This window comes from Poecilia formosa, unplaced genomic scaffold (assembly GCF_000485575.1).
Source record: "Poecilia formosa unplaced genomic scaffold, Poecilia_formosa-5.1.2 Scaffold250, whole genome shotgun sequence".
Taxonomy (NCBI): Eukaryota; Metazoa; Chordata; class Actinopteri; order Cyprinodontiformes; family Poeciliidae; genus Poecilia; species Poecilia formosa.
In genome coordinates, this window is record NW_006800189.1 from 812,712 (window position 1) to 832,999 (window position 20,288).

A 20,288-nucleotide genomic window follows, 5' to 3' on the forward strand; every position below is an offset into this window, starting at 1 on the left:
GCTGCACACAGAAACGAGGAGAATAAGTGAGTCCTGATGCCATTTCAAACCTAATCCAAGCCGCCTGGTGCTGTAATCTGTTGAGGGCGGATTTCAGTGTCCAGCAGATTGAGCATGAGTTTGTTATTGAGTGGGATGAAGGGCCAGAGAGAGATTACTCAGCCAGACGGGAGGGTAGAAAGAGATTGGTACCACTTGAGCGGGGAAAGGGCATCCAGAAGGATGGGTGGGCATCCCCCGTTCTGATGTGGGCCAGGACGTCCAGACATGTTTCTGCAATCTAGATGGAACAGATATGCTGTTAAATCATGGTTAAATTCTCCTATCGCTAGATAATTGTTACAAACTTTCTAGAAACACATACAGTATAATAACTGATGTTTTGTTGCCGGATCAATCCGCAATAATAAATCATTATTAGATTGATACTTTAGTTTCAGATTTACTCTTGAAATTTTGTCTTATTTTGTTAACAGTTGTAAAAAATAAAAAAAAATTCAGCATTTAAAGTACAGGACAAAACATGACTTTTGTTTGCATATAGATATCAGAAAGATGAAAAGTAAATTAAGACAGAAATGTATTAAAACTAACATTTTGGATATAAAAACGAATGTCAAGAATAACAGATTTTAAATCTACAGTTGATTCAACTTGTGTATTACTTTGTATTTATTCTTATTTGAATATTTTCTGAAGTTCAAAAAAGGCAGGAAAAAACAAACTATGCAACTAATCGGTAAACAATCAATAAAAGATGAAGTGAAATAAATAAAAGATAAGCAGAGACATTCGTGACAGTGTGGCACTGACAGTTGGAGTAAAACATCAGACCACCGGCTTCCCGACCAGGCAGTAAAAACTGAGTTGGCATTTTGCTGCAATCCATGGAGAGTATCTGACAGAGGGAAGAGGAGGAAAGGTTAGATTTCACTCAGAAACCCAAACACTTCCTTCCTGACCTTTTACCGACACAGCAGTCTATTCTTAGCCTGATTAAATACTGCTGATGTAGGAACTTCACTTGTCTTTTTCTTTTATTTTCTGCAGATTTCTCCTCCCTTTCTTTGCCACCATTGCCAATATCATCTAGGTTTCTGGAAGGTTTCCGGTTAAATCCACGGAAATCCAAGAACAGATGAATCCCCTTTTATTTATTATTGCACACTTTAAAAGTATTTGAAGATAAATCTAAGGAGGTTGGAAAGGTGAAGCTGTTTGTGTCAAAACAATTTAGCAGAGGGTTTGGAGATATTGACAGATAAATTTCAGGGGCAGCAGCAGCCTCAGCGGTTGAGTAGTGAAGTGTGACGCTCATCAGTTGTGGCAGATTCAGCGCAGATGTGGGAGGCCAGAGGGGGCAGACGTGTTAATTATAAAACGTTTTTGGAGTAATGTTTCATATTTAACATGCCATGTCTGTGATCAAAGTCACTTTACAGGACACAGGTTTAAATGTCAGAGATGGCTCTGGTTTCCTTAAAGTTGAATTTGAGAGGGAAAAAAGGAACTTAAGCCCTGAAAAATAGCACAATAAAAATTATTTTTCTTACTCAATAGGTATTCTGATCAGTGCACAATATAATTTAGGCAACTGTTACATTTTAGAGAAAGTTTTAAGTGGCAGCAGCACCATGAGGGACCAAGGTCAGGGACAGACACAGAACCTGGAGAAGGGATTGAGACCAGCAACCCAAACTCCCCTGGAGTCACACAGACTCCCAGACCGGACCTCCAGTCCAATACCCTGCACCCGACCACAAACCACTCAATCCCAAAGGAAGGCAGCCAATCGAGAGCAACTGAGAGCACATCCCCACTCCAAAGAAGGAACCAACCCTCCATCCTCTGCAACATCTGCAACGAGAGTCCGCCATGCAAAGGAAGGCAGACGTCCAGCACGTCCGAACATCCACTGGATCAGAATCGCCAGAGCAACAGTTCCTTGTTCGCCACACTGCCCTGATCCCCAGCCAAGCACTGGGCTGTGGCCACAACCAGGCAAGCAAAACAACGAAAACACACCCCAACCCAACACTGAGTCAGACAAGGAGTCACACCAGACCCAGAGCAGCCAGCAGGCACATGCAGTCACACACACCATCCCAGCATTTTTATGTAAAGACAAATAAAGTATCTTTGAATTGAATAAACTGTCTAAATGTCAAGCCATGGCATTTTCTTAACTCTGGTGATTTTGTTGCAATGACCAAACAGAAACAAGAAAATGTTCAAAGAAAACTGAACAAACTCACGTCTTACTTGAAAGACAGAACATTTACTTTAAGCAGCCACTTGTCGTCTTCTGATTCACTCAGACCGAACAGTTTACTGCATCAGTGTCTGCTGACAGTCAGAGAATATGATCGTTTTAACAAACCTTCAGGTTTAATAATGAACCAAGACTTATCTGTGACTTTTAAGACAATATTTGGTTTGCAGTGAATGTTAACGTATATTTACGTGATGACTAAATGATCCAGAGCTAAATATTTCTCATTATCTTCTCAGGCTTGAAGCATCTCTACTATACAAAATCAGCTGTTTTCATTGTTTTGAATTATAGCTCATCTCAAATTCATATCAAATAATCTTCTATGTAAATGATCAAACTACATCTGTTAAGTAAAACTTTCGGCTGATGAAGCTCTGTGTTCGTAGTTACACTATCAACTGAAACTTTAGTCAATAAATAAATGTTTTCTTTTGGGCAAAACTCTTTACTACAATTGATTTTATTATAAATGACCAAAAATGATTTCAAGGCCACATTTATTGTAAAGGCAACATTTTGACAATAACTCTGCTGCTGTTAATCCATAGTTTATCCAGTTGATTTGTATTTTACAGTTTGTGCTGTGAATGTTTCTGTATGATTCCATGTTCATTGAACTTCAGTTTATTGTCTCTTGTGAGCCTAAGATATTTGAAAGTACTGACCTGTTCAACTGGTTGACCATGAACGGTGATGTGATTGAGTCCAGGAACTGATTTATTAACATCTACTCTTTTAAATCCCTAAAATGCTGGATTTTTTAAAATGACATCTACTTTTCTGAGCACAGCTGTACGTGTTTGAGTTTGATTCGATAAATGAATTCAAACTTGGTGTGCGTTTACTTTCTAGTGCCGCTGCAGATCCTTGCTCTTTTGTTGGAGGAGGCTGTTGCCATAGCAACGGCTCCATGGTTACACCGCTTTCGGCGTTTGGGATGCGACTGGCAGGTCAGTGGCGAGGCCGATGACAGCTTCAGTTTCAGACTCTCATACCACCTGCCCAAGTAAATGAATTAAAGAAAAAAACATAAATGTGACTTTTGACAACATCTAAATCCACGACAAAATGCTGGAGCAATTAAGAGATCACTCTCCTCTGAGGCCATTTGATGTAACGATTATATTTAGTGTGGTTACATAGCAGCCATTTATACCTCCATTAACAGTCTGGACTGCTTGGAGCTGCGAGCTGCAGCTGCATCAGTCAGTGTTCCTCTTATACAATTTGGTTTGTGGGTTTAGAAGAAGTTGGGTGTACATTTGGAAACAGACGACCTGATCAGTCTCAAATAAAAAAAAACTGTTTTTGCTTTATTTAAAACCACTTTATTTAATCACTGAGGAGCTGTTGTTGTAGAGAGAGGGTGAAACAACAACAACAACAAAAAAAAAACAGAATTTTGCTTTTTAACACATCCCAGCTGCTGGTAGATCCTGCTACAGGTAGAAACATCAATGTTTTTCCTTCCAGCAGCCACTATTCATAACCACATGCCTGAGCAATGTAAATATAAAAAATATAGCACATTAAATAGAGTGGATTTAATTAATACATGTAAGAAAAACTGATTGTGAAATCAAACCAGTTTTCTAGATACGCGTCGCGCCATGTGTGTGTTTTAATCCCTGACATGTCACTGCTCTGTCTGGTGCTGATGAGGGCATACTTGTTGCAGCCATGTCTACGTCTGTGCACCTAATGGAGCATAGCGATGGCTCTGTGTGTGTGAGCACAGCTTATGTGCTAATAACTGTGTGTGAGTGTCATAAAATATGGAGAAGGGTAAAGTAGGCCAGAGGTTCACAGCAGGATGAGAGCTCCTCCCTTCCTGTTCTCCCCTTCTTTTGTCTCATCTCTTTCCTTCTAGCTGCTGTAAGGATGAACTGATGCACAAGAGTTCAGCTGAAGTCACGAGCATCACATCTTCTGCATTTACATCATTTTGTTCATGTAATATTGGATTCTTCAGAAGTTATTTCAAAGAGATTTTTTCCTCATATATTTAGTCCAGGCTGGCTATTTTCACATGGATGTTTTGGTTTTTAAGAAAATTAACTTTAACCTATTAATTATTCATTTATGAAATGGTACTCAGCTTAAAAGATGAACTAGGTTTAGTAACTACCAGCATCCCATCATAGTTTTTTTCAGTTTCTTTAGCTGAATCCAATAAAAACATTACAGAGTTTTTTTTGTAAAGTACCTTGAAACAATAAGTTTTTTGCGAATTGGCACAACGTAAATAAACTGAACTCAACAAGGGGAATGCATTTTGTAACTCAAGAGATGACCATTTAGTAAAAGAAAATATATGCATCTTTTCTGTGTGATTAATTACAAGATTTTCCAGAAACATTAATTTGGTTCTGAGACATTTTCTTTTGTCTTTGTTTTTTTTATTTTTTTTGCTTTTCTCATTTTTTTTAGCAACACTTTAAAACGTGGTTGTGGTGACAAGAAGGCGACAAAGTGAGAGAAAAAACAGCCTAAATTCATACATGACCTTACAAAAATACTGATCTCTTTAATTTTATTTGCATTTCTTAAATAATAATAATCTCTGGTATGTTTCTTGTGATTTTATTTAATTATTAAGTAAAGAAATGTGGAAAAAAGTTAAATCAATTTTCTACAATCTATTTAAGAGCAGATGAGGAAAGAAAGGTTTATGAAAGTTACGCAGGAACAGAATCATTTGAAACAATTTTGTAGCTTCTGATTGATAGAAATAATTTACAGGTCATAAAATACCCACCCTGTTATTAAAACATGATTATTACACTTCATGATGCTTTAGTTTCTAGATCTGTACACTATAAAGACAATGCATTTTTAGTGAGCAGGTTGGTTCATGATATGAAACACGTAATTTTCACATTGTAAAATGTAATAGCATTTTGTTTTTTTAAAATCAACATAATTTTAAAAGTACCATCTAATTTTGAGAAGCTGCTTGTCATATTCTCTCTTAATGAAATCTAATAATATTGCACTGCTTCCTTCAGCAATAGTGCCTTTCATTGTTTGTTCAAACTTATTAGAAATACTTTCATCTTCCTGCCTGTGCTTCTCAAAACAACAGAGCAAATAAATACCTGGATCAAAAGCGGATGAGGAACATTTTGTCTTCACATTTTATTAAGAAATTTTTTACAACAGCAATTTTTGTCAAAAACAGACAATTAGATTTTCTCAAAAAGACACATTGTGTATTTCTTTCTTCTATATGGCCTTCTCTTTTCATGATTAAAACAATATGACATTGTGGTGACTGTGCTAATTAAAATTGTTCATTATTTTCAAACAGAGGATAAATGTTTTATTAAGATTATGTTTGTGTTCATTAAAGGAAAGTCAGGAATGATTAAAGCCTGGCGGTGCGACGCCTGTCATGTTCATGTTCGACAATGACGAGTTAATCCTCATTAGTGCTGGCCCAAAGTTACCATTGCATAAAATAGTTCTTTGTGTCTGAACATAATTAAATCATCTCTACCTGATTATAAAACCATTAAAGCTCAAGTTACGGAATAACAGATTGTTCAAAAAAAATGAAGTCATCTGGCTCAGTGTGCGTCTGTCAGTTAATGAGCAGCTTAAATTATGAGGTAAATCATTTAGTTTAATTAGATATGCGCATGTTTGCATATTGTTTTGTTTTCTGCAACTCTTGCAAACAGCGTTTGTGTTGCGAGGATGAAGGAAAACATTTTCTGTGAAGATATCAAATGGGACCAGATTGCTGTCAAAGGAAGAAGACGAGCCTGAGACAGATGAGAGTTTTTTTTCCTTTCTGGCAACATTTTATGACTCAATTCTCTTTGTAGAAGCAACACAGTTTAATGTCATTTAAATTCAGCCTGCTGACCTGCTTTTCACAACTCACTGAACATGTTTTCTTTTCTGCAAAACAATTCTCCCAAAAGCTAAACAAATAGCTTTCATACACGGGTACACATCTGCATACAAATGTCGTTATGAACGTGCATATGCAGCACGTTTCATTTATAATTCTTATAAATATGGAAACACACACACACACACACACACACATGGCTACAACATCCCCTGTTGCACAGCACCTCTCTCTTCCTTTTTGGTTTTCTGTGTGGAAGAATGCCTGCGACCCCCACTGCGATCATTACCCTGAGGGCCCTTGAGCATTCATCACCATGTGAGCAGACCCCCCATCTCCATAATAACCCCCTCTGCCGACCCATCCTCTTTGTTTGCTCCTCTCTGTCACACCATTAAGCAAAGCTTATTGTTTTGATGACGCTGAATTCCTCAGATTGTTATTATTATGCACAACATTAAGCAGCTTCCTCCTCCTCAGTTAGTCTAAGGATGAAGAATGATTAATTTTAGACAGAGCGAAATGCAGACTGAGATCCAACACTTAAATAAATGACAGAAACTTTGGAGGGAAACAAGGGAAGAATCTGTAAAAGTAGAAGAAGCTGTACGGAAAAAGGTCAACGTAGAGTTTCGATTGTTGAATGAAAGGATGGAAATAATCTCAGTGATACAAAGAAGTGAAGGAAAATTGAAAACGTGTGAAGAAAATGTTCCCTGGAATGAAGCAAATACCGTTTATAGAAAACAGAAAGGATTTTTTTTTTTTCCAAAGCAAAGAAGGGAGAAAGATTAAAAACAGTCTGAAAATGAAAAACATTTAGGGTGTAGAAGTTTGGACACGTAATGAAGAAATGCTAGGAGAAAGTTTAACATCGATCTAAAGTACGAATGATTTTTGTATGAAAAAGTTTTAAATTGGAAGATTTTTAGATGTAGAGCTGCACAGAATGCAACATCGCAATATTATTGCTAAATATTATTATTACACTTTTTCCTTCCACACATTCTCTCACTCTGGTCTTATTTCATATCGTCACCATGCACCGCCTGACCTGGGTTGGTAAAGATTATTTGTGGGTAAAAATGAAAGCAAAAGTCTCTCCAAGTGACGAAATATATCATTTTAGTGATGAAATCGATAAAATGTTGCATCTAAAATCTTGCATCCAAGCAGTTCTTTATAATACTTCACACACTGATATTCTGATGATCACTGAGATTTAATACACGTTGCAGCTCTTTGTAAACACAAGGAAAACACGAGCAACACATCTGTTTAAATGTATTGTCAGAGAAGGGAGGGGAAACCAGGAAGACATTCACTTCATTTGAAACATTTTAAATTAGTAAAGCTAATTAAAAAAAAATAATTTAGCCAATAAAATTATAGGAGCTACTGCTTCCCCCCCTCTAGGTCAGGATTGTCGGCTGGATACCTGTCAGGTCAGCAGTTTTCCCTACAATCTTGTAGCATAACATAATGTTTCTTTAATAACAATACTTTTTATTGGTCTTCTGTAATATTCACACTCACTATGCAGCTGGAGGCAGAGCTTCAAGAACCACCACAGACTATAATAGCTATAATCATCAAAATTAACATAAATTGTTTTTTCCGCATCTGTGTTTCTTGGCCAAACATTTTCCTTCCACTCAATGTTCCCTTGACATTCCTGAAGTCTACAATCTGTAAATTGTTGACATAAAGAAAAAGCAATCCCTGTTGCATGTGTAACCTTTTCTACCACACTTTTTTCCTTTCACTCAACTTTCCACCTTTTTTGGGACGTTCATCCTTGTGAATGATAGAATGTTGCTCTTTATGATTGTGTAAGGCGTGACATGAATATCATAGCATTTTGGTTTAGCAGATGAAAAATCCCCTTCCCACCACCCTTACAAAAATCCATATAATATCTAAATTTCTTCTTTTTTTATTGTGTTGCTGAAATAAATGAACCTTTCAGTACATTATCCATTGATACTCTACATGTAAAAGACTCAACAACTGACAGAACCAGCCTCCTCAGATAAACCACATTCAACATGTTCACTTAGGTTTTGTTACGGAAATGAAGCAGCTAAGATAAAATGTAACAATTTCTTTGGCAAGAATTGTACAAACTAATATGCTTCATTACAAAACTGAAAGAAATTTTATTCCTAATTTTAATTGTACAGCAAAATTTCCTTGTATGCTATAAAAGTGTCTTAAAAGAAGTGCGTAAGATGAGTGACAGTGATCAAGTTTAATGGATGGAGAGAAGGTGGAAGTGGTCTTGGGGAAAAGAAGGGAGGGAAGAAAGGAGGAGGTGGGATGAGGATGAGGGAGATGAAGAGGAGGCGCATCAACAGTCTCTCCCCCCTCGCCCCCCCTCCTCAGACGATGAGAAGGTTGCCGAGCGCGCTGCAGACCGCCGTGCGTTTGTCTCCCTCTCAGCCACACAAAGTGCCCCCAAAACGCACCGATCCGAACCGTGACTTCTCTCTGTGCCACCTCGGAACCAGCAGCCCCATCCGCTCCCGCCTCCAGCACATTCTGTAGCAATGGAGCCGTAAACGCTGCCACAGAGAGCTGAGCCGAGTGAGTGAAACAGCGGCGGAGACGCAGAGATCAAGCGGCTATGGAGGAGAAGCGCGGAGAGGCTGGAGTCTAGACAGAAACCCTCAGATCCATCAGTCCGGAATACTTTCCGCAAGCTTTCCGAACTTTGCTGTCAATAATCTTTTTGGAAAAACAAAAAATCCAGGTTTTTATTTCACTTTTGACCGTGTGAGCGTAACATTGCACAAGAAGGATGCAGGGAAAGAAGAAAGCGAGCGGCTGCACTGGATGCTGGAGGCAAATGCTGCTGTCGTGCGTCCTGGCTCTGCACCTGATCCCGCTGAGTGTCCACGGTAAGACGCTGGTCCGTCCACTGCGCGCGGAAATCACGCTAAAACATTCTCATTAATTAGTTAATTATTTTCCTGCTGTCGCTGCACATCCTCTCAGTGGATTCAGGGTACCGTAACACACTCCCACCGGGCAGACAGAAGGGAGGTCAGTGAGGCTCAGAATGTAGGTTAGGAGGTTCTTTACTCTGATGGTCATATTCATGAACCTCTGCTCGGAGGAATCTGCTAAATTCTTCATCATAGCGTCTTTGAACCGACACTTGATGGAAGAAGATGCCTTTACTCACATTCTTCAAAGATCTAGAGAGCAAACATCGTCTGTTTTCTTGATTTATAGAAGGCAAAGGATGATTTTTTTTACAGTAAAAAATCCACGAGATCTAAAAATATTCCACATATAATAAAGTAGGTCAGGTTAAAGACTTGAGGAACCCAATAGATATCAGATGAGCAACATATTACTGTGCCATTGTGTGCAAAAGTCACTAAAATATAATCTTCTGAGATGGTTTTTCTCCGTTCCCACGGATAAATCAGATTCAGATTCAGTGGTGTAGAGATTCTGATGTAGGAAAAGAAAGATAGCTAGTGAAGGAAGATCTACATGTTTTCCAAATATCATCCGAATAAGGTCAGGAAGCTTACAGCTGCTTCTCTATCAGCTCATGTTGAGTTCAGCAGATGCTTCTATTGTGTGAGGTCTACATTTCCGCTAAATTCTCCTAACTGAAGGAATAGCAGTGGATCAAAGCGGTGGCATTTCAAACCAGGTCACTGTTTTAACACTTCCGGCACAATCTCCAGAATCCAAATGTCCCTGAAGGAGCCTGAGGTTTGTGTGACAGTGACAGCGTCCAGCAGCAGATGCAGCAAAGCGGATCCCCGAAGGCGCGCAGGCACCGCGGCTTCACAAAAGGCGAGGATTAGAGCCGAGGGGGAGCTGATGAATTATTCATGAGGGGGGGTGAGAGGACATTCTGATACACACACAGGAAAAAAAAAGAAGGAAAAACTCGAGTAAACATGAAAAAAAAAAAAAAAAAACGACACAGAGGCCGTAGCTCTTTGTCTGAGGGCCGCTGCACATGCGTCAGATTAATAATGCAGGAGATGAAATCGGTCTGGCGTTATAATCAAATAAAATCTCGTTGATTCGTCCGAGCGGCTAAAATTCACATGGATGTGGTTTTGTTGTCATTGTCTGGTTTATTTGGCGCAACAAAGATCCACATCCACTGACTCAACAGGGAAACATGGCATTTCTTTCAGCTTTTACTTCACTTAATCCAGTCATTTCGTAAAATGTATTTCTAAAAAACAAAGAAAAAAAAACATTAAATATTGTTAGAAAGGTTTTATAACAGTTCAAATAATATTTTGGAATTCCTGAAAATGTTCTATATTCACCAAAATATATTTGCTGACTTGAACAGACCAAATTAAAGATGCTCTGCTCAGTTTGAAGGTTGAACATGTTGCATAGCTTCTCAATATCTTCATTTGACACAAATGAAAACAATGACAGAAAAAAATCACAGTTGAGAAAGAGAGGAGTGGACTCTACTTTCAACAGACATAATGTAACTGCATGATTTTATAACATGAATCTCTATTATCCCACTTTAGCAAAGAGTTAGCACTCAAGGCAGCAACTGGAACTTTGTGCAAATTTAATTTCACTTACCATTTAAATATCATGGATTTCTCAGCGCTGGAGGCATGTTTTGCTTTCAAGTCTAAGATGAAAGGTTCGAATCTTGAAGGCATCCTGTCTTCTTTTGCTGCTAAGAACTTTAGAGGGACTTTTGCTCTTAATAGTAGCTCCAAAGGACATGTAAAATATGTCTAAGGGTAATTTTTATATACTACGTATTATTTCTGCAAAGAAAATACACAGTATATTAAAAAACAACCTTCCAGATGCTTTATCTGGAAGGTTTGTTTTCATATTTAGACATGCTTTATGTCGGTCTAGATGAACTATGTGTAATATTATGTGTGTGGGATTTGTATCAAGACATTGGTGTAATGCATTAGATCGGAAGCTGCTTGAGGTTGACTTACAACAATAATCTATAAAGGGTTAAATAATCATTAAAATGTTCAGCTGTTTTAAGTTAATGTTCTTTAAAACTCTAAATGTAAACCATATTTTTATATCATCTAGAGATAATCAAAATGTAGCTTTATTAGCAGCCAAGCTCATGCTTCTCTTTGCTTAACTCTGTTGTGATCCTTTAAATTATTATACCACTTTATTAGTTTGGCAGAAGGAGCGGTGCTGCTAAAATTCCCTCTCAATGACAGAAAGAAGGCAGACCTGGTTGTCCAAAACCGGGTCAATAAGATGGAGATTCCTTCACTGCTTTAGGGATAGTGCAGGATATTAAAATAATACAATCCACCGTCATCATCTTAGTGTCAGTTTGAGTAAAAATTTCCTCTCCTTGTCCTGTGTTTTTGTCACTTGTCAGATTTCAGCTCAGGTGCATGTACAGTAAGAACAAAAAGAAGCTGGCAGATTTGGTGCAGACAGCCACCTTGGGCTAACCCTCCCCCCGCCTCACATCCCACTTTTCTCACCCATCAACACGTCTCACTTCACCGGTGGAGTGTAGAGACGACAGCTTGCCCCACATCTGCGAAGGACAAAAATCCAACCATGCTGAACTGACAGCGGACAATCAGAACCTGCTCGTTCTTTTCCTCCATCCATTTTCCCCCCTCTCCTCTTCTTGTGGCCATTTGTAATCCCCCTCCCTCTGTATGCTTAGAGCTGATGACATGCAGCCGTCCTCCTCCTCTTCCCCATCCCCCAGGAGCGGTTGAGGCGGATGGGTTGATGGCTGGACTGAGGAGGATGTCTGCTGCTTGTGTTTGGACAGAAACTCGTGGATGTGTTCTCCTCTCCTCCTCTTCTTCGCTGTGTGTTTGCTCCTCTGTCCTGCTGACACACATATCTGGTTAATCTTTAAGCCAAATCCTCCCTCCATCAGCCCACTAACCCACTCTGTCCCTTTTCATCGTAAAGGATATGAAAAAAAAAAGCATAGACAGCAATCATAAAATTTACTCATCTTGCAGTTTGTGTTCGTAGTCATGAAGAATAGCGATGCACGCGCCATCTCGGCTTCTTCCTTGGGGTCTCCATGGAAACCGTGCACATCCAGTCGCCAGCAACTCAGTGTGTTCATATCGCTGCCATGATGTGTTTGAGCAGTGAATTTCATTAAGCAGAGAATGTTTGGATTTTGGCACATGCTCACATTTCTGGTCAAACTGGGTGGCTGTGTGCCTGTTGGCTCTGCATGGTGTGTGTGTGTGTGTGTGTGTGTGTGTGTGTGTGTGTGTGTGTGTGTGTGTGTGTGTGTGTGTGTGTGTGTCGAGTACACAAACAGTTTCAAATCAGATGGCCTTATGGGTTTTGTCACATTTTTTGGTGAGACTTTTTTGTGTGGTCACACTCTGATTTTTAAGACATGTTGACATTAACATTGCTTCAGATGAAGCATCACGTTTTCTGACGTTTGCTGCCTAACAGATTTCTTTTGTTTTTGCTTTCTTTTTGTCATCCTTCATATCAAAAAACATATTTTAATATCAGATGATGATATTTTGAGTCAGATCAAAAGTAGTTTTCAAAGCATAATTTCATTTATTAAGGGAACAAACAATTGCCTCCTAAACCTAAAGACTTTTTGTGCGACGCTGCCAACAGCTACCATCAAGCATTTACGAGTCTTTCTGCTTCGCTGTGAGGAAATTTGGCTCACACTCTGCTTCACAGAATTGCTTTAGTTCAACCACAACAGAGCGTGTTTGAGCATGAATGGGATGTTAAAATTCATGCTTCAGCATCACAACTGCATTTAGTGTGGACTTTGACTGGGCCACTCCAAAACGTTCATTTAGTTTCTTTTGAGCCACTCAGAAATGGACTTGCTGTTGTGCTTTGGATCCCATTTTCATACTGACTTCTTTTCTAGACTGTTCTTAAATCTTTCTATTGACATCTTATCACCTTCTTTGTGGTGTTATTTGTTATATAAAACTTATTAATGTTTAATTTTTTTCTTTTGACTTGTTGGATTAGTTTACGTGGTTATAGTTTGAAAATGGGAAAGTTCCAGCAGTGAGGCTTGTTGACAGATGCATTTGGAAAAACCCAACTTTACTAAACTCTACTAAAAATACACTGAGTGATGAAATAAAAGAAACTATAATCACTATAGCGACTAAACAACCAAAACAACTGAGCTAGCCGGAAATTTAGATGCTTTTTCATTCTGAGATACTTACATGTAAAAAGGAATGATATTTGGATTTACTGTGAATATAATGTGCCTCATTCCAGTACATCTGTTTGTAGGGGAACTTAGTGATCCTAACGCCACTTGCGCTACCGTCCCACCTGGCTCTGCCTGCAGGCCTGCAGACGTAGGTGGCCACAGAAGAGAAGCTGTGATGTATTTGTTTGAGTGCATGAAGGTGTGTTATCCTTTTAGTGCAAAGTAAGTACACAGCTCTGCCAAATTAAAAAAATGAAATCATAATACACACTTTAAAACGTTGCACAGATATACTCCATATTGTCAAAAGTATTCACTTACATTTACTTGAGTAACGTTTTGGGAAAAAAGGACTTTTTTATTTTTACTTGAGTGCTTTTCTTACGAAGCATGACTTCTCTGACTTGAGTAAACTCTGGTTACTCTGTCCATGTGAGTAACTTCACTGAAGGAAGAATGAACATGTTTTACCGAAAATAATCACTAGACACAGACGCATACCTGCAATTTTTGTGAAAGTTTCATCAGTTTTATATTAAACAAAATTTATTTTCATTTTTTTTTCTTTTGTCTGATTTTGTCATTTTGTAATTATGTTATTAATATGAATTATTTTCACTTTGGTCCTTGAAGACCCAACATTTCCACATGGCCTTGGTCCTGATTATGTAAATTTTAAATGATTTACATTTTGATCAGTTACTCAATACTCAAGGAGCCGTTTTTACCAAACACTTAGCCGTCACATGACAAACATGAATATTTTTCTTGTTGAAAAAAATCCACCAGTTTCATGACTTGTTCGACTGCCTTATTCTAACCTTAAGTACCTCCTTCTATGTGCTGCTCATCTGGCCTCACTTTACACAGGAGATCCACTCAAAACACTGAGACACTGAGTCAATGCTGCAGAACTAACATAATCCACCTACACTTGTTTTTCCTTGTCCTGCACCTATGAATTACCACCCACAGCTGGCATTTCTGCAGCGATTCAAGCTGCTAATGTTCATTGACGGCTGCTTATGTAATGCTTTGTATGTTAATGGACAAGGTTGCTGCACAAAACAACCGTTCAGTTAGAGTTTTACAGGTGCACAGGACAAGGATTTTGACAACACAGACGTAACCTGAAAGCAAAACATCATTATCAATGATGTTTTCATAAACACTGCAGTTTAAGAGTCCAATTTTAAGTGTACTTCTGCTTCATTGTGTCTCCCGCAGCATGTAGGTGTTATTTGTTTTTGCTGCTTTGATTCTTACGTGTAACTTTTATTTTTGTTGCCTGTCCGTCCTGGTGGTCCTCCAGAACTCTTTTCATTGTGGCTCGGAAGAGGAAAAGGTCATGAAACAACCTTCACAGAGTTCATGAGCATCTCGACAGCGGTGTGCTTCCGTCTAACAGATGAAACATTGTGGGTGTGCTTTTTTAGCAGTGCTGAGTTGGCATTGTTCTCAAACTCTTGATGCCCTTGAGTGGTAATTTACATGTTTCTGTGTTATACAGGAAGTGAGTGTATATGGTAATGGGATACAAAAGGTGAAAAAATATGCAAAATGCTAATCTTATCAGTTTAGATGTTTCAATGCACATTCTTCTCCGTGTTCATGTGCCATCTTTTCCCCTCTTCTACGGAAGAGTTTGACTTAATTCATCAGATGCTGCACTGCCTGTGTGTCCTTGTTGAAGCGAGTCATTGAGTTCATGCTCGTGCACATGCTTCACTCTCCTCGTCTGGCGGCGCCCGCCCGCTCTCCTCCGCTGCAGACTGTCACATTAGCATTCAGCTCGCTCATCACAGTCGTCTATGAACACACACTCACACACAAACACCTGTCATGGCAACAGACCACATTTAACAGATAAATAATTAGGCAGACAGGTTTGTTTGGTTTGTTGAATGCAGAGTTATCCTCGTTGAGACAACAACATAGAAACTACTTCTACTCTGACATTCAAAGGTTCTCGTTATGTAAATATACCAATTAGCAAATACAATTAAAATGAGCTTTTCAAACTGCATGATAGCACTCCTATTACTTTTGTATTATTAGAGATGACACATCAAAATGTTTTTCTATTATAAATGTTTCACAGATGTCCAAAGTTCAACTAATAAAACTTAATGGGATAGCCACACAAGGCTCATCATAACCATATACCTCATATTATTATTATTATTATTTTTTCAACTTATATAAACTGTTTTCAAGGGTCAAGCAATTATGAACAGCTCCACACAACTTCAAAGACATAAAACAGGAATTGAGTAACATGTTTTTCTCTAATGAATACATGGCCAAAACTAAACATACAGGATAAAATATATGGACACAATAGAACTAATGTTGAGTAAAATGGTTCTGACCAAAATGCATATTTCACCACTCTATTTATCCAAACTGTTCATTTAAATTAGTTGTTTTCCTGGCCTATGGACCAATTTTCCAGGCATATATTCATTCATTTTCAATACAGCGCTGCCATTCCACAAAAAGTTTCGAATCACTATGTGAACACAACTTAATTCAAAAGCTTAATCTTGAGCTATTGACAAGTTGAATAAATTTTCCATCTACTTTGTGCAATCCATCTGTGTGACTGGCAGCAAAACAACTTCACAGCATGATCCTGGAAACTTCTGATTAGGTCTGAAATCTGGGTGTTGTGATGAACTCAGATCTGAACCTTCAGAGACACATAAAGACAGTTACAAAGTCAGCCTTCTATTACCTGAAGAACATCTCTAGGATTAAAGAACTAATGTGTGTACACTGTTTGTGTTTAACATGACCAAGATTGGGCTTTGATTTAAATGCATGACCTATTTTAACCAAAGACAGATGGTAACACAACTGCAAAGAACGAGACCCTGATTCAGATTCTTCTGCATGACCTGCAGAAGAACATTAATAAAACTAAATCATACAAAGCATAACCAAGTTTGGTCTTTTGTACAGATTTTGTTTTATATCTTGTCTTCACATCAATTACATGGTTTAGATTGCCCTGTTTTAAAGTAAACACTGTCCTGCAATATGATGAGATTTAGATTTTATTTTCTATTATAGCCAACTTTTTCATGAACAGCTTCACAATGTGGAGAAAGAAATCTTGTAAATATGAATTTACAAGATTTCTTGTGCTCTTTTTGCTGCATTTTTGAGGGCCTCCCTTTCACATATGTATATTTCTAGACAATATTTAGTCATTCAAGCACACAGCTGTTGTTTTTAAGGTCATTCTTTGAAGGTTTTGTTCAGACACACCTGCAGTGGTAAACTAGAGAGCAACACAGATGAGTTTTTTGACAGACCATATAAACCACTGTTGTCATGGGGATTGCCATCTATAACGTACACAATTACATGTAAACGGGCAGAGAAAATATCATCTTTTATGTGCAAACAGAGATCCAAGCACATAGCATCTTACTTACCATTTCACACAAACCACAATTCTTTAAAGGCAAACATTATTCTTTGGTGCTTGACTCCATCTGTGAGCGTCGTATGTAGATGTTGTTGAGTTTACAGAGCTGCCCGCATCAGCTCCAATGAGGCCAGCATTGTTTCTATGGCGACACATCCCTTCTCCGTTCCTCCACCTGTGGAGTCAGAAATGAAAGCTCTTATGTCACAGAGAGTGAGAAAAAAGCAGATGCTGAAGCATTGGAGAACGAGAGCTAATGGAGGGAGAAACGTAGGGAAAGCGGGAAGCAGAGAGGAATTTTCAAAAATAATGAGGAAAAAGGAGGCACAGAGAACAGATGAAGAGAAGGAAAGAGAGATACGCATGAGATGGAGAAAATGTGTTAGACTGAGACTTGCTGCCAAATGCCGACCTGCACATTTCTTCTTTATGTTGACGTTAATGAGCAGCGTTGAGTAAAGATAAAGCAGCTTCGAGAGCTATTCATTAGACTGAGTGAATGTGGAAATGAGGAAAAATGATGAGGATGCATGTTCTCTTGAGGTTTAGGTGTTTGGAGCTAAAATCCATCTGAATGGGATAAAGAGGCTTTTATCAGGTTTTTATCATGTTTTCTTGCCCTGTTAGTGGTCTGCTCAAGTTTCACCAATATAAACATATCTTTGTCTGTGCATTAAGCCCAAACATACTCTTCATCTCAATAATGTAGGAAATGTGATCTGGGAACTGGATAACTTCTCCTGGGCACTATTTAAAAGAGGAAAGACGAGGGAACATACCAGGGAGATGCATGTTTATCTATGTAAATCATAAAACAGTCGAATATTATACTTACTCAACTAAGCATGTTGATGTCTACATTCAGAGCATCAATTAACACATTTAAGCTTTCTTGTTTTCTACAGAAAACAAAGTCTTAGTTATACTGCTGCTATTGTAATAACCTATGGATTAATTTTGAGGCTTTTTGGAAATCATCACAAGGAGTTCCAGTATTTGTATGTGTAAATAAAATATATGCATACCAATGAAATTATTCATTTTCATCTCCAAAGTTATGCACTATGACTAAACTATTCTTCCTACACTGCAAAAATACAAAATCTTAGCAAGTATTTTTGTCTAGTTTCTATTGGAGATATCTTATTACACTTGAAATAAGACAAAACTAATCTACAAGTAACTTTTCATTTGGGTATAATAGTTTAAGTCAATAATCCTTAAATGTTGATAGTTTCACTGCCAAATTCTTTCACCTATAACAAGACATTTTTCCTGTCTTACAAGTGAAATAATCTACCAGTGGAACTAAATGTTGAGGAATTATTGACTTGTATTCCACAAGTTTTTGTTCCACTATTTTTATTGTAAAATTTAAGTTAAATCAGAATTACTCAATTTTCATCAGAAAACACGTTAGTGATGGGTTTACACACTAAATGGTTTTTAGTGTGTACACCTAAACCTCAGGAAACTAAAGCGTTTCCTCACCTAGAACTGCCATGTTGTTTCTGCGTGAGCCTGTGATCTTTTGTTTGTTTATCGCCAACTGGCTGACCTTTCCCCCGTCCCCACAGTCTGGGTCACCAAGCTGGCCGCAGGACCCTAACTGTCACCACCAATCAGCTTCCTCTTTACAGTTTGTCATGACCAATCAGAGCGCCTCGGGTCTGAGAGAGGTTTAGTGGCTTCCCTTTCAAAAATAATTTGGGTTAAACAAAAAGCCTGGGGAGGGTCGGCGGCACGCCAGGAGAAGCCATTACCCCAAACAGTCACTCTGACACACACACGCACACACACACAATTAGAGGCAGCTAAGCTCTTAACATTATGATGATCCACACCCTTCACCAAAGGAGCTGGAAGCCACCCTAATCACCACTGGGTTATGTTGGCAGAAAGACAACACACATGCTCTCACAAAGCAAACAGAGTGAGGACTCTTCTTATATAACATCATCCTCTTGTCTCATTCAGGTGGGAGGGGAACAAACAGAGAATCTTTTATTCAGTCTGCTTTGTCTTTTTTTGGTTCTGATCCTGTTTTTCAGAATCTCAGCCAGAGTCTGAAGTCTGAAATTCACAATCATGTCAATTCAGGTCAGGTTTGCCGGTACCAAAGCAACCAATTGGGCAAAAGACCCGCAGCATTACTAATGTGGGCACGAACTTGTGCGACATTAGTTCGTTCCCAAGTCTCCCAAGTAGAAGACTTGGGAACTTCTACATTGTTCCCAAGTCGTGTTGCCTCATCTCAGGCTGTGGTTTTTCTAGCAGAAACACATTACAGGTAGTGATATCCAAAAATATATTCAAAGTGGGCATTTTCTGCAAACCTAAGAGATGTTTGTGGGTGAAAATCCCAGTAGATTAGCAGTTTATATAAACATCAAACAAGCCCATCTGCCACAAACAACCATGCTACGCTCAAAGTCGCCCTTTATTTCCCATTCTGGTGTAGGTTTGAACATCAGCAAGACATGATTACCACATTCACTCAGTTTCAACCATGACATTTGCATTAAAAAATAATTAAACATGTGTATGTAATAAACTGACCCGTAAATATTTTGGCTTCATTCGCAGAAACCCAGATTCTCTTGTTCCGTCATTGTTTGTTTCTTTTGCATCATTTTATCAACAACAGTGGTAACAAAAATCAACACTCTTGTTAGAAAATATTAAATGTTCTCAAGTTTGGATCTTCAAATTTTACTTTTTAGAACAGCCAGGGTCAAAATGGGTTTGCTTTGTCTCTGTAAAAGAAAAACAAAAAACAAAAAAAAACAACAAAACACAAAGTTTAGTCTTCTGCCTTCACCTGTCACCTCTACTCATGCTACTACTCACTTAATGCTAAGGGAGTTAGCATTTAGTTAGCAATTCTTAAGAGTTGTCTGGTTTTTACTGTTTAGTCTGTGATTAGTTTTACATATTTATTGCAGTGGCATGTAATTCAGAGTCTGCCCACATACAAAGGTGTGTTACCTGATATAACTGCAGCTAACACCATTTAGGCTGATCAGTGCCATTGGTCCGGTCTTGGTCTCAGGGTGTTTCCACACCTGACAGTCCAGTTGACTCGATTTGATTGGGAACAAAATTGCAGTATTACATTGTCAGATCTCAACTTCTTTTAAAGTGGACTAAACATGGCTGGTGTGAATGCACCCATAGTTTTGTCTTTGGTCTTGACTTCATCTAAGGTTAGGTTGTCTTGCCAACCGCAACTTGAACTTTTTACAACAATAGCACACAAGTCTGTGCTGCATATTTTATACTTTAACCACAATGTACCATAAGGTCTGAAAGGTAAACTACCCGCCTTAGCAGCCACCGTGCTGCTCTAAGATCGGCTGCCCGTCAAAAAAGTTTCTCTTCATTAATCCAATTAAGCTAACGAGGTGTTGAAACGGAGACAGCTCCACTTAATTGGAGCTCAGTTCAGTGATGCACTGTGAGGATTCTGGCAGAATGACACCACTGAGTTCTCAAAAAAAGTACCTGAGCTCTGATCGCCTGTGCTTTG

General features: G+C 38.6%; 1 protein-coding gene across 8 annotated transcripts in view; it reads left to right on the top strand.

Annotated features, from left to right (window-relative positions):
- The first annotated feature begins 8,487 nt into the window (after positions 1–8,487).
- cspg5a (chondroitin sulfate proteoglycan 5a) overlaps positions 8,488–20,288 on the top strand; it is a 51,612-nt gene continuing 39,811 nt past the window's right edge. For 3 of the 8 annotated variants that reach the window (XM_007569887.2, XM_007569889.2, XM_007569890.2), the window contains exon 1: positions 8,491–9,034. In XM_007569887.2, the coding sequence (XP_007569949.1) occupies positions 8,935–9,034 (100 nt within the window). In that variant the 5' untranslated portion in view covers positions 8,491–8,934. Of the gene's footprint in view, positions 9,035–20,288 lie in introns of all 8 variants that reach the window. The other 5 variants (XM_007569892.2, XM_016680632.1, XM_007569893.2 and 2 more) reach the window with 5 other exon arrangements.